General features: G+C 35.5%; 1 protein-coding gene across 5 annotated transcripts in view; it reads right to left on the reverse strand.

The window, feature by feature from the left end:
• BRIP1 (BRCA1 interacting DNA helicase 1) overlaps positions 1-13,342 on the reverse strand; it is a 181,539-nt gene that overhangs the window by 95,169 nt on the left and 73,028 nt on the right. For all 5 annotated transcript variants that reach the window (XR_014291856.1, XM_082603177.1, XM_082603176.1 and 2 more), the window contains 2 exons: positions 8,878-9,010; positions 689-843 (listed from right to left, as the gene is read on the reverse strand). Coding sequence is in view for 4 of the 5 variants with exons in the window: in XM_082603177.1 (XP_082459303.1) it covers positions 689-843; positions 8,878-9,010 (288 nt within the window). In the remaining variant the exon portion in view is untranslated. The remainder of the gene's footprint in view (positions 1-688; positions 844-8,877; positions 9,011-13,342) is intronic.

Here is a 13,342-nt window from a genome sequence, read left to right on the forward strand (position 1 = left end):
ATTAGATTGTATGATTCCACTTATATGAGACACCTGGAAAGGGCAAATCCATAGAGATGAAAGTAGGATAGAGGTTACCAAAGGCTGTGGTGAGAGGGAAATGGAAGACACTGTTTCATGGATATAGAGTTCCTATTTGGGATGATGAAGAAGTTCTAGAAATTGACAGTGATGGTAGTTGTACAACACTGTGAACATACTTAATGCTATTAAAATGTACACTTAAAAATGGTAAATTTTATATTGTGTATATTTTACCATAAAAAAACACTTAAAAAAATACTGGAACCAGGTAGTACTATAACTTAAGGAGTAGTGTGCGGGGAGTTGACTGCTTTTCATTTCCCACATTTCATTAAATAGAGGATTTACACAATAAGAGAGACTTTCTGACACTGGAAGAAACATCTAGATTATACTTAAAAGAAAACTTAAATTTAGTCTTAGAGGACTTTAATGCTGAATTAATTAATTGTATTTATTTACTGGTTTCAATACTCATTTTCATTAATAAAAACTAACATCAATTGACTGAGTCTGTGCCAGTAAGTAAGAGCAATATTTATACCACTTGTTTATCACTATCCCATGTACTCATATAAAATTAGTAGGTATTAAACACATACTAGCACCCAATAAGGCTAATATTTTTAAGAGGAAGAATACAGACCAGATTATCTTCACTTACCTGCTATTTTGCCTAAAAAGATAGTCAAGCACCATAAAAAGTCCTTTGAGCATTATTTGAGTTGAAGCACTAATAACAGGTACTTCTCTTGCCTCCTCTTTACCATGAACTGATGAGACTTTTTCTTCTTTTTGAAGGATAGCAGAAAAATGTCCCTATAAGGAATTACCATATTAAGTGTACGGGGGGTGGGGGAGGGAAAGAGGGGGAAAACAAAATTCTTAAAACTGTAATAAAACCCAAATGAAATATACATTGAAATTTTAGTCAAACATTAATACACAAATGCTAACAATATATTTTGAACTCCCATATATTCTTAAATTCTCTTCAAAGACTTAAATAAGAAGTTACACATTTAGGAGGTTCATTACTTCTTCAGGCAATTAGGGTTTTATTCAGTGCCTTTCAAAAGCAATGAACTAAATAAAAATGTACCAAATAGTTTTTAAAAAGCTTAAAAGATTTGATATGCCACTTAAATGCCTGAATTATTTCCAGGGAGTACTCTGATGCTGAGAATAATATGACTATGTGACAAGCAAAAGTAAAACAACAACTCAAAGAAAGAATACATGCTAGATACAAAATGTATGCTAACTGGCTCATTAGTTTTTACATGGCTCGTAAGCTTAAATACAGATAGAAGTGTGGACATTAAGACAAAATAATAAAACAGAAAAGCATGTTTTCCCAGATTGTGAAAGACAAAAACCCTGAATATTGAAGCAATAAAAGATACTGGTGACAACTCTGATGTTTGACAATAAAATGTGTGTTCAATGAAAATAAAATGGGAAAATAGTTAAGATAAATAAGACAGATAAATTTCAATATTCAGATATATTGTGAAATAATAGACATTTAAAAAAGTAAAATTAGTCTCTACTGAACAAAACTTTAAAGGATACAAATATATTTTCCAAAAAGAAACAAAGAACAAAAAAGACAACATGAACTTGGAAAAACATTAGGCACTACAAATTATTAATGATACTAATGAAAAACAAGTATTAAATTGTTCTTTTTAAAAAATCAAGTTCCTTGAGAAACACCTTACAAGAAGGCTACTATTCCTCTCCAACACTGGCAGACAACTGGCAATTTACTCTATAAAACTACGGAACTTCTGAACTCCTGAAGGTAAGGTACTGTAGTAAAAACAAAAGGACTGAATGACATTCTACATATTGAACCATGAGACAACTCCAAGGCTACTTCTGGCTAGGTTACCTAAATAATGACAGCTGGGTTTATAGACAAATAGAAAACTAAGCAAATGGGGAAACACACACATACACAGACAGGTAATTATTACCTCACAGAAACCTAGAGTTGTATTAAAACTTTAATCAAGTAAGTTACATGAGATGACTATCATAAACTATGATAATATATATACATAATGATATGCACACTGAATAGTAATATAATTATGCTGAGAAAATGGAGAGTGAAGAAAGGGAAAGAAGGAGGGAGGAAAAGGAGAAAGGGAGGGACAGAGAGGAAAAGAGAGGGTGAGTATGAGTGTGTGTGTGTGTGTGTGTGTGTGTGTGAGAGAGAGAGAGAGAAAAGTGTGTGTGTGTAAAGGAGCTAAATCATCATCATACTTAATAGGAAGTCAATAGAGAATATCAAAAATTGAAAACTCGAAAGTAGCAGAATCCACGTTATTTAGAAAATTGGGGTTAAACATCAGAGGAAGCCACTATAAGAGTTAAAAGAGCCACCGAGCATGAAAATTGGGACAGAGGAGTGGCGCAAATGAATGCTTTTCTTGATGGTAGTAATTGATCTTTAAATTATGTTCATACGTTACTGTGGTAAAATTAACTTGTAAAAAATTTAATAATCACACTGATGAATTTCTTAAGATCAAAGGAAATTTCCTTAACCTAATTTTAAAAATAACTAAAAATCCTACAGCATCTATGGAATGAGAAAAAGTATTTTCTTTTCTTTTTTCTTTTTTTTTTTTTTTTGCGTTATGTGGGCCTCTCACTGTTGTGGCCTCTCCCGTTGCGGAGCACAGGCTCCGGACGTGGTGCAGGCCCAGCGGCCATGGCCCACGGGCCCAGCCGCTCCACGGCACGTGGGATCCTCCCGGACCGGGGCACGAACCCGGGTCCCCTGCATCGGCAGGCGGACTCTCAACCACTGCGCCACCAGGGAAGCCCCGAGAAAAAGTATTTTCAAATCATATATTCAATACATTGTTCATATCCAGAATACATAAAGAACTTACAGTCAATAAAAGACAACACAATTTCAAAATGGGCAAAGGATTTGAATATAGATTTCTCCAGAGAAGATATGTAAATGGACAATAAGCAGTTGAAAAACATGCTTGGCATTAGGAGTCATTAGGGAAATGAAAATCAAATCACATGAAGATACCACTTCATTCCCCCTGGGAAGTTTATAATAAAAAAGAGATAATAACAAGTGATGGTGAGGATGTGGAAGAAATTAGAATCCTCATACATTATTGATGGAATTGTAAAATGGTACAGCCCCTTTGGAAAAGTTTGGCAGTTCCTCAAAATGTTAAACATAGAGTTACCATATGGACCAGCAATTCTATTCTTAAGTATATACCCAAGAGAACTGAAAATACATGTCCACACAAAAATCTGTCTATGAATGGTCATAGCTGCATTGTTTATAACAGCCAAAGAGTAGAAACAACTGATAATGGATAAATAAAATACAGTATATTCATAAAATGTAATATTATTTGGTAATAAAAAGGAATGAAGTATTGATAGATGAACCTTGAGAACATTACGCAAAGTGAAAAAAGGCAGGCACAAAACACCACATATTGTGCTTCCATTAACGTAAAATGTCCAGAATGGGTGGATCCACAGAAAGAGAAAGTGGATTCGTGGTTTCCAGGATCTGGGGCAGGAGGCAATGGGAGTGACTAATTGCTAATGGGTACAAGGTTTCTTTCTGAGGTGATAAAAATGTTCTGAAATTACACAGCAGTGGTCGTTGCACAACTCTATGACTACATGAAAAACCACTGAATTGTATACTCTAAAAGGGTAAATTTCATGGCATGTGAACTGTATCTCTAACTGTTAAAAAAAATTTTTTTTAAATACAGCAGACATATTGCTAAATGGTGTAATACTAGTAATACAGTCCTTTTAAAGTAAGCAACAAGATTAGGATGTCTTTCTACTGTGATGAACCATGTACTGAAAGTTTAAGCTAGCAAAGTAAGAAATGAATAAAATGTGAAGGAAATGGAAAGAAAGAAAATAGTCATATTCATAGCCAGGATGACTGTCTACATAGAAAATTTAATCATCTACAGATGAACCTAGAGGATAGTCCAACAAAGTGGTTGATTATAAGAATCAACTATCATCCTTATATACCAATAACAATTAGAAAATGCAATTTTTGAATTATACCATTTGAAAAAGAAACAAACTTTAACTTACTCAGGAATAAATCTAACCAAAAGTACCTAAGACTTTCAAAAATTATAAAATTTTATTGAAAGATATATAGAAAGATAATAAATGATTAGAATTCTATCTTGTTCACGAATGGAAAAACTTCATATTGTACATAAGTCATTTCTTTCTAAATTAATCCATAAATTCAATGCAATTCCAGTCAAAATTCCAATAGAATTGTTCATAGAAATTTATAAGCTAAGTCTAAAATTCAGATGGCAGAGTAAGGCGAAGAACAGCCAGGATCATTCCAAAGGAAAATCAAGTGAGGAGATATGCCCTACCATGCATCAGCATTTTTCTAATGCTACAGTGATTAATAAATAGGATAACTTAAATAAACAGAATCAAAGAACACAATAGAGTCCAGAAATAAGCATATACATAAACGAAAATCAGATATGTGGCAGATGTGGCATTACAAATCAGAGTGAAATGGATGGATAATTTAGTAAATGATGCTGAGAAAATCCATACAGGAAATAAAATGGATTACATATCTCACAACATAAACAAAAATGAATCCCAGGCTGATTGAAAACACTTATTAAAAAAAACTTTAACACTTTTAGAAGAAAATGTTGCAGAACGTAAGAAAAGCTTGCTTAAACTCAAATACCACAATTCATAAAAGAAAAAAACAATGATACATTTGAATGCACTAAAATTAAAAAACTTATAAAAAAAACCATAAACAAACCATAGATAGAAGAATATACATGTAATACAATAAGCAACGAAGAATTAATATTTACCATATATAAAGGAAACAGAGATACATACAAATATATATTTTCAAGGATGTTCATATCAGAACCTTTTCTTATTCTGGGAAAACTGGCAACAACCTGTATTTCAAATGCCAGATTAGTCAAATAATTTAGAATATGTGCACTCACAAAAACGCTACACTGCAACTAAAAATCATGCGAAAGAATTTTTATTAAAATAGGGAAGTACTCATATTACTAAATGAAGAGGTAAAAATAAATATGTATCATCTCAAAAATTTATGTTAAGGGAATATATGCATAGAAGAAGACATAGGTAGACACAAATCTAAAAGTTAATAATAATCATTTTTAAGTTAACAAGTTTTATTTTTCCTCTGTACCTTTCTCTGTATTTTCCAAGTTTTTTCCTTTGACATATATTTTATTTGTACATTTTTTATAGAGTGCACTAATCTTAAGTGTATAGGTCACTAAACACAAGCACATACACACACACACACACACCTGTGTGTGTGATTTTAAATCAGGATTCAAAACATCCCTTGAATCCCAGAAAGTTCCCTTGTGTCCCTTCTCAGCCCAAACTACTCCTTACCCCTGCACTGGTAACCAGTATTCTGACTTCTATTAGCATAATTATGTTTGTCTGTTCTTAAATTTCATAAAAATGAAGCCATACAGTTTGTACTCTTTTGTGCTGGTTTCTCTTATGCAACTTTATGTCTGTAAGATTCATTCATATGGTTGTGGTGCCAGTGGTTCATTTTGTAAATTGCTGTATAGTAGTCTACTGTATGAATACCCCACAATTTATTTAACCCATTTTACTGTTGATAGGAAAAGTCTTTAGAATGCAAAAAGTTTATGCAAAAAAATGAAAAAGTGTCATATGAAAAACTACTTATGATACATTACACTTTAAAAATTCAGGGCAAAAATTATAAGTACAGTCTAAAATATATTTTTAATACTCATATGCCCATAATGCTAGTTCATGTTAGCAACAGTTCTTACCTTTTTTGGTTCAAAAACCTCTTTAAAACTATATGAGGAAAACTATAAAACTCTGATAAAAGAAATCAAAGATCTAAATAAATGGAGAGATACTCCATGTTCATGGATAGGAACACTCAGTATTGTTCAGATGTCAGTTCTTCCCAGATTGATTTACAGATTTAATGCAGTCCCAATCAAAATCCCACCAAGTTACTTGGTGGATACTGACAAACTGATTCTGACGCAGAGAGCTCGGTCTCTGTGCACCGTGCCAAACTGAATCTTGAAGACAAGAGTTTTAGGTGAAGTAGAAGAGGATAGCTTTATTGCTTTGCCACTCAAAGGGAGATACAGCAGGCTCATGCCCCTGAAAAACTGTGTCCCCCACCCCGGAGGATTTGGTGAGGGGTTTTATAGCAATAGTTCAAGGATGGGGTTGCTGACAAGATTAGGGTGTGTGCAGAGCCTGTACTCCTTTGATCTCGTCTCAGCTGGTCTCCTAATCTTGATTAGCTTCTCTGGTTCCTTTAATCTTGCCTCCGGTAGTTTCTTGGCTTCTCCTCCCTTGTCTCTGCATCCCCTCCCTTCCCTAGCAACTGTTCCAATCTGCCCTTTGGAACCCAGGGAAGGTCATGGTGGCTGGAGTCAGTTCCCTATATACAAGAAATGGGGGACAGAAAGGCCTCCATGCCCAGGAGCTCCACAGGGCCTCAGTTTCAATTCTAAGTTTATATGGAAAGATGAAAGACTCAGAATAGCAAACACAATGCTGAAGAACAAAGTCAGAGGACTGACACTACCTGACTTCAAGACTTACTATAAAGCTACAGTAATCAAGACAGTGTGGAACTGATGAAGTAACAGACAAGTATATCAATGGAAAAGAATAGAGAGCCCAGAAATGGGCCAACACAAATATAGTCAACTGATCTTTTGTCAAAGGAGCAAAGATAATCCAATGGAGAAAGGATGGTCTTTTCAACCAATGGTGACAGTAACATCTACATCCAAAGAAATGAATCTAGACACAGAACTTACGCCCTTCACAAAAATTAACTCAAAATGGACCACAGACCTAAATGTAAAATACAAAACTATAAAACTTGTAGAAGAAAAGATAGGAGAAAACCTAGGTGACTTTGGGTTTGGTGATGAATTTTTAGTTGCAACACCAAAAGCAGGATCCATCAAAGAAAAAAATTTGAACTTTATTAAAACAAAAAACTTATGCTCTATGAAAGACTCCATTAATAGGATGAAAAAACAAGCCACAGGCTGGAAGAATATATCTGCAAACACGTATCAGATGAAGGTCTTGTATACAAAATACCCAAAGAACTCTTAAAACTCAACAATAAGAAAACAAACAACTCAATTAAAAAGTAGACAAAATATCTGAAGAGATACCTCACCAAATAAAATATGTAGATGGAAAATAAGCATGTGAAAAGATGCTCCACATCACATGTCATTAGGGAAATGTAAATTAAGACAACAATGAGATACTACTACATATCTATTAGAATGGCTAACATTGAAAACACTGACAACACCAAATGTTGGCAAGGATGTGGAACAACAGGAGCTCTTATTCACTGCCTGTGGGAATGTAAAATGGTACAATCACTTTGGAAGATAGTTTAGCAGTTTATTGCAAGCTAAACATAGTCTTACCATACAATCCAGCGATTGTGCTCCTAAGTATTTATCCAAATGAGCAGGAAGTATGTCCATACAAACACATGCACACAAATGTTTATAGCAGCTTTAGTCATAATTGCCGAAACTTGGAAACCACCAATATGTCTTTCAGTAGGTAAATGGATAAACAAACTGTGGTACATACATACAATAAACATAGTTCAGAAATAAAAAGGAATGAGTTATCAAACCACAAAAAGACATGGAGGAACCTTAAATGTATACTGTTAAGTGGAAGAAGCCAGTCTAAAAAGACCACATACTGTATGATTACAACTATATAACGTTCTGGAAAAGGCAACACTATGGAGTCAGAAAAACAAAAAAATCAGTGGTTGCCAGAGGTTCAGCAGAGGAAATAAAGCATGTTGAAGGGATGAATAAGTGCAACACAAGATTTTTAAGGCAATGAAAGTATTCTGTATGATTCTTTAACGGTAGATACGTGACTTTATGTTTTCATAACAACTCAAAGAACTGTACGTACAACACAAAAAGTGTACCCTAACATAAACTACGGACTTTAGTTAAAAATAATGTAACCAATATTGGTTCAATTGTAATAAACGTACTACTATTGCAAGATGTTAATAATAAGAGAATCTATAGTATCTGTGAATATGTGTGTGGTTGGGGGTGGTGGTATATGAGAATTCTGTCCTTTTTGCTCACTTTTTCTATAAACCTATAACAACCACTTTAAAAGTAAAGTCAATTAATATAAATAAATAAGAACAAAAAGAGAAAGTAAAAACATTCTCACATGCAAAAAACACAAAAAAACAACCCCAAACAAACACTCTTGAGAATAATGTAAGTCATGAAGGTTCTATCCAGAAAAATGTACAAAAGTAAATACTCATAAAATTTTGAATGTAATTTCATAAGGCTCACAGTATCCCACAGCCCACCCATAATCTCTATATACCCAGGTTTATAACCTCTAAGTTAAGGAGAATAAAACATGAATTTCTTATCTTTTTATTTTCCAAATTTTTAACTTTTATAATTGACAAAATATTTATAACCTAAAAATACTGACTTCTTTTAGCTTTAAATAAAGCAATTAATTCTGTATTAATTAAGTCGTATATCCTTCAAACTAATAATGCTATTTTTTCATCCATAATTTATGCCATCACTTAAAGATTATCAAACTTACATAATAAAATTTTGAAACAATTAACTTGCTACTTTTTTTTTTTTTTTACTCTGGATTAACCATTCACTACTAAGTCATTTCTAATTCACTAAATAAATTTCACAGGTAGAAAAAAAAACTTACCTGCAAAATGGGAAAAGTAGCAGTGGTTATGCCCATTTTGTGTAAATTTAAGACCATTTCACTTCCACTCCATACTTTACAGGATGATTCATAATCCCTTTCCACAAGATGTTCAGAGTTTGCTTCTAACCAACTGTAATAAAATAAAACAATTCCATCAACCAGTATCAGCCTTATGTGCACTACTTCAACAGAGCAAAGAGAAATGTAATACATTGATCTGTATTCCTTGAAGCTCTGAGCACATATATGTGGATTAATTAAGACACATTTTATTTTATTTTTTATTTATTTTTTTGCGGTATGCGGGCCTCTCACTGTTGTGGCCTCTCCCGTTGTGGAGTACAGGCTCCGGACGCGCAGGCTCAGCGGCCATGGCTCACGGGCCCAGCCGCTCCGTGGCATGTGGGATCTTCCCGAACCAGGGCACAAACCCGCGTCCCCTGCATTGGCAGGCGGACTCTCAACCACTGCGCCACCAGGGAAGGCCAAGACACATTTTAAATAGCATGCATGTTTCACATTGCAAAATAAATATACAGCTAAAAAAGTAAGCTTTTACTCAAAAAAGAGAAAGATGCATGTGGTTCCCCATTTGTGTTTTGTGGATTCACACTGCTTTACTTGTTTGTCTCTCCAACTGACAGTCAGGTCTTAGGAGCTTATCCCAAATGCACATAAAAGGAAATACAAATAAGCCTAATAGGGATTTCCCTGGTGGCACAGTGGTTAAGAATCCGCCTGCCAATGCAGGGGACATGGGTTCGAGCCCTGGTCCGGGAAGGTCCCACATGCTGCGGGGCAACTAAGCCTGCATGCCACAACTACTGAGCCTGTGCTCTAGAGCCCATGAGCCACAACTACTGAGCCGGCCTGCCACAATTACTGAAGCCCGCGTGCCTAGAGCCCGTGCTCCGCAACAAGACAAGCCACCTCAGTGAGAAGCCCACACACTGCAACCAAGAGTAGTCCATGCTCGCCTCAACTAGAGAAAGCCCACGCACAGCAACGAAGACCCAACACAGCCAAAAATCAAATAAATAAATAAATAAATAAATAAATAAATAATTTAAAGCCTAATAAAAAGATTATAGTGTTAAATATTAACACAAAAAAGAGAATTGCTAGAAAATATATAAATATATTCATTTACACACACACACACACACACACACACAGAGACATTTGTACATTCAGTGAGTGCTTAAATGCCTATATTATGCCAGACACTATACTGGATAGTGGAAACACAGCAGTAAATAAAATAGGCAAGGTCCTTATTCTCATGGAAATTAGACTCTACTAAGAGAGACAGAAATAAACTCAGGAACAATTCCATGAACAAGACAATATCAGGTAGTGACAGTGATATAATGAAAATAAACTGGATTAATGTAATCTAACTGCTACTTTAATTTGAATGTCAAGAAAGCTCTTCTTGAGGTGACATATATTCTAACTGAATACAAAAAGTATCCAGTCATGGGAGGATCAGGGAAAAAAGAGTACTCCAAGTAGAAGAATACCTGGTGCAAAGATCCTCAGGTGATTTAACAAATTTTGCTTATTTAAAGACCCAAAAGAAAGCCAATGTAGTTGGACCACAATGGGCAGAAAGGAATAATGGTATGAGCAATGTTAGAGTGATAAGCAGGAATCAGATCATGTTGGGCCAGGATAAAAAGTCTGGATTCTCTTCAGAGTGCAATGGGAAGATTTTAAACAGAAAATTTTAAATGAGAGATATTTTAAGTGTTTAAAAGATGATTCCAGTTTATAAGCCAGAATGGATTATAGAAGAAAGACAAAAATGAAAGGAGAGACCGATTAGGAGGCTGTTACAGCTGTTCTAGTTGAGGGATGATTCTGGGATGACAGGTATGAGATTGAAGGATTTGGGATATATTGTGTAGGTGGCATTTATAAAACTTACTGATGAATTGGATGAGGTGAGGCAGTAATCAAGGATAATACTTAGATTTTTGATTTGAGGAACTGGTTGGTACTATTTGCTTAGACAAGGAAGACACGGGCGGTGGGGGGGAGTACATAGGGGAAGGAAAGGAGTGTTTTGGAAAGTTGAAATTTTATATCCAAACAGAGATAGAAAGTACAGTTGGGTATATGAAAACGGCATTCCAGGGAGAGGTTGGAACAGACTCAGATTCAGGCCTCATTTGCACTGCTTTAGGGTTATGTAAATTAAGGAGAGCGCAGAACTAGAAAAGAAATGAGGTCCCAAGACCAAGCCCTGAGGTACTTCAACATTTAGACATCAAACAAAGTAAGAACTATCAAAAGCAACTGAGAAAGAACGAACTGTGAGGAGGAGGAAAACCAGAAGATGTCATGGAAGCCGTCTAGGAAAACACATTCCTGTGTGTCTGCTCTACTCACTACTTCACTTCTAACACCTCTGGTCTCTGCACGTATGTGGGGTTTTTTCCCACACAGGCAATGCTCTGAGACATCAGATGGGTGTCCTATAATTCAATTCAATTTTGACACTAATTGGAGTTAGCACAGACCCTACTGGTTAAGCACTCAGTCTCATAAGACTGTCCCTCCCACCCCCAACCTCAGATGCCAGTTGTAAAAGTCCAGGTTGTCATCTGTGCTTCGGACCAAGCAGCTATAAATCAGACCCCCTCCTCATGTTTGAGCATTTATTAGAACAGCTCACAGAAATCAGGAAAACATTTACCAGTTTATTATATAATAAAGGATTAACAACAGTCAGATGAAGAGATACATAGGGTGAGGTCTGGAAGGGTCCCAAGCACAGAAGCTTCTGTCCTTGTGGAGGTGAAGTGCACCCCACTCCAAGTACATAGGTGTGTTCACCAATGCAGAAGCTCTCTGAATCCTGTACTTTTGGTATTTTTATGAAGACTTCATTACAAAGACATGATGGAACATTAACTCAATATCCAGCCCTTCTCCTCTTCCCAGAGGGGAGGTGGGCTGAAAGTTCCAAGCTTTTAAACATGTGTTGGTCTTTCTAGTGACCAGACCCATCCAGGAGCCCACAAATCCATCACCTCATTAGAACAAAAGACAGACCTGTCATCCAGGAAATCCTAGGGGATTTAGGAGCTCTGTCAGGAACTGGGGCCAAAAATGAAATAGTAGAACAGAAAATGCTCTTAGTGCTCTTATCACTTAGGAAATTATAAAGGTTTTAGGACTTCTGTGCCAGGAACTGGGGACAGAGACCAATATATTGAATACATATTTTCTATTATTCCACAGAAGATAAGACAAAAACACTTTCCATAGAGGTGGTAGTCAACAGTATCCACCAATGCTGAGAGGCTAAGTAAAATAACAGAAAAATAACCTTTGCACTTAGCAATCTCTGGATCATTGGAGATCTTGATAAGAACAGTTTCAGTAGAATTATGCAGACAGCAACACTACTGGGATGGATAAGGAAAGAATGGGAAGTGAGAAAACAGAATCAGCAACTATAGACAACTCTTTCAACAAATTATGCTGTGAAATAGAAATGACAAACTTCTACATGGTAAAAATACCACAAGGAAAGACACAAGCATATAGCAAAATGGAGGTGAAAATGTTTGCAACTCTTATCACAAGCAAAGGGCCAATTTACAAAGAACATCTAAAAATCAATAAGAAAAAGAACCATAAAAACAAGAACAAAAAAAGGACAGAAATGTCAACAGAGAGTTGACAGAAAAGGACATATATATGGCCCTTAAAAATGCTTAATCTCACATTAAGAGAAATGTAAATGAGGGACTTCCCTGGTGGTCCAGCAGTTAAGACTCTGCACTCCCAATGCAGGGGCCCAGGTTCGATCCCTGGTCAGGGAACTAGATCCCGCATGCTGCAACTAAAGATTTCGCATGCCGCAGCAAAGATCCCATGTGGCACAGCAAAAATCCCACGTGCGACAACTAAGACCTGGTGCAGCTAAATAAATAAATACATTTTTTTAAAAAAAAAGAAAAATGTAAATGAAAAGTACACTGGGATACTTTTCACCCATCAGGTTAGAAAAAAAACAACTTTCATATTCTCATACATTGCTGGTCAGAGTATAAATTAGTCTTCCACTCACCCATCTACTGTGTAAATTTTTAAAAAATACCTATCAAAATTACATGTAGATCTATGCTTTGACCCAAGAATCCCACTTCTAAAAATGTTGCTATAGATATACGCCGAGACATATGAAAGGGCATACGTTCAAAGTTATTCGTTACAGCAATGTAATAGCAAAAGATTGTAAAACAACCTCAATATCTACTATCAGAGGCTGGTTAAATAAATCACTGTACATCCATGCAATGGAATTCTAGACAACTATTTTTTTAAAACTGAGAAGCTTTCTAGGTCTTGATATGGAAAGATCTCCAAAATATATTGTTAAGTGAAAAGGCAAGATACAGAAAAATGTACATATAAAGTACAATGCCTATAGTTAACATATACAATA

The sequence above is a fragment of the Mesoplodon mirus genome (assembly GCF_964341445.2).
Source record: "Mesoplodon mirus genome assembly, chromosome: 18".
In the NCBI taxonomy this organism is placed as follows: domain Eukaryota; kingdom Metazoa; phylum Chordata; class Mammalia; order Artiodactyla; family Ziphiidae; genus Mesoplodon; species Mesoplodon mirus.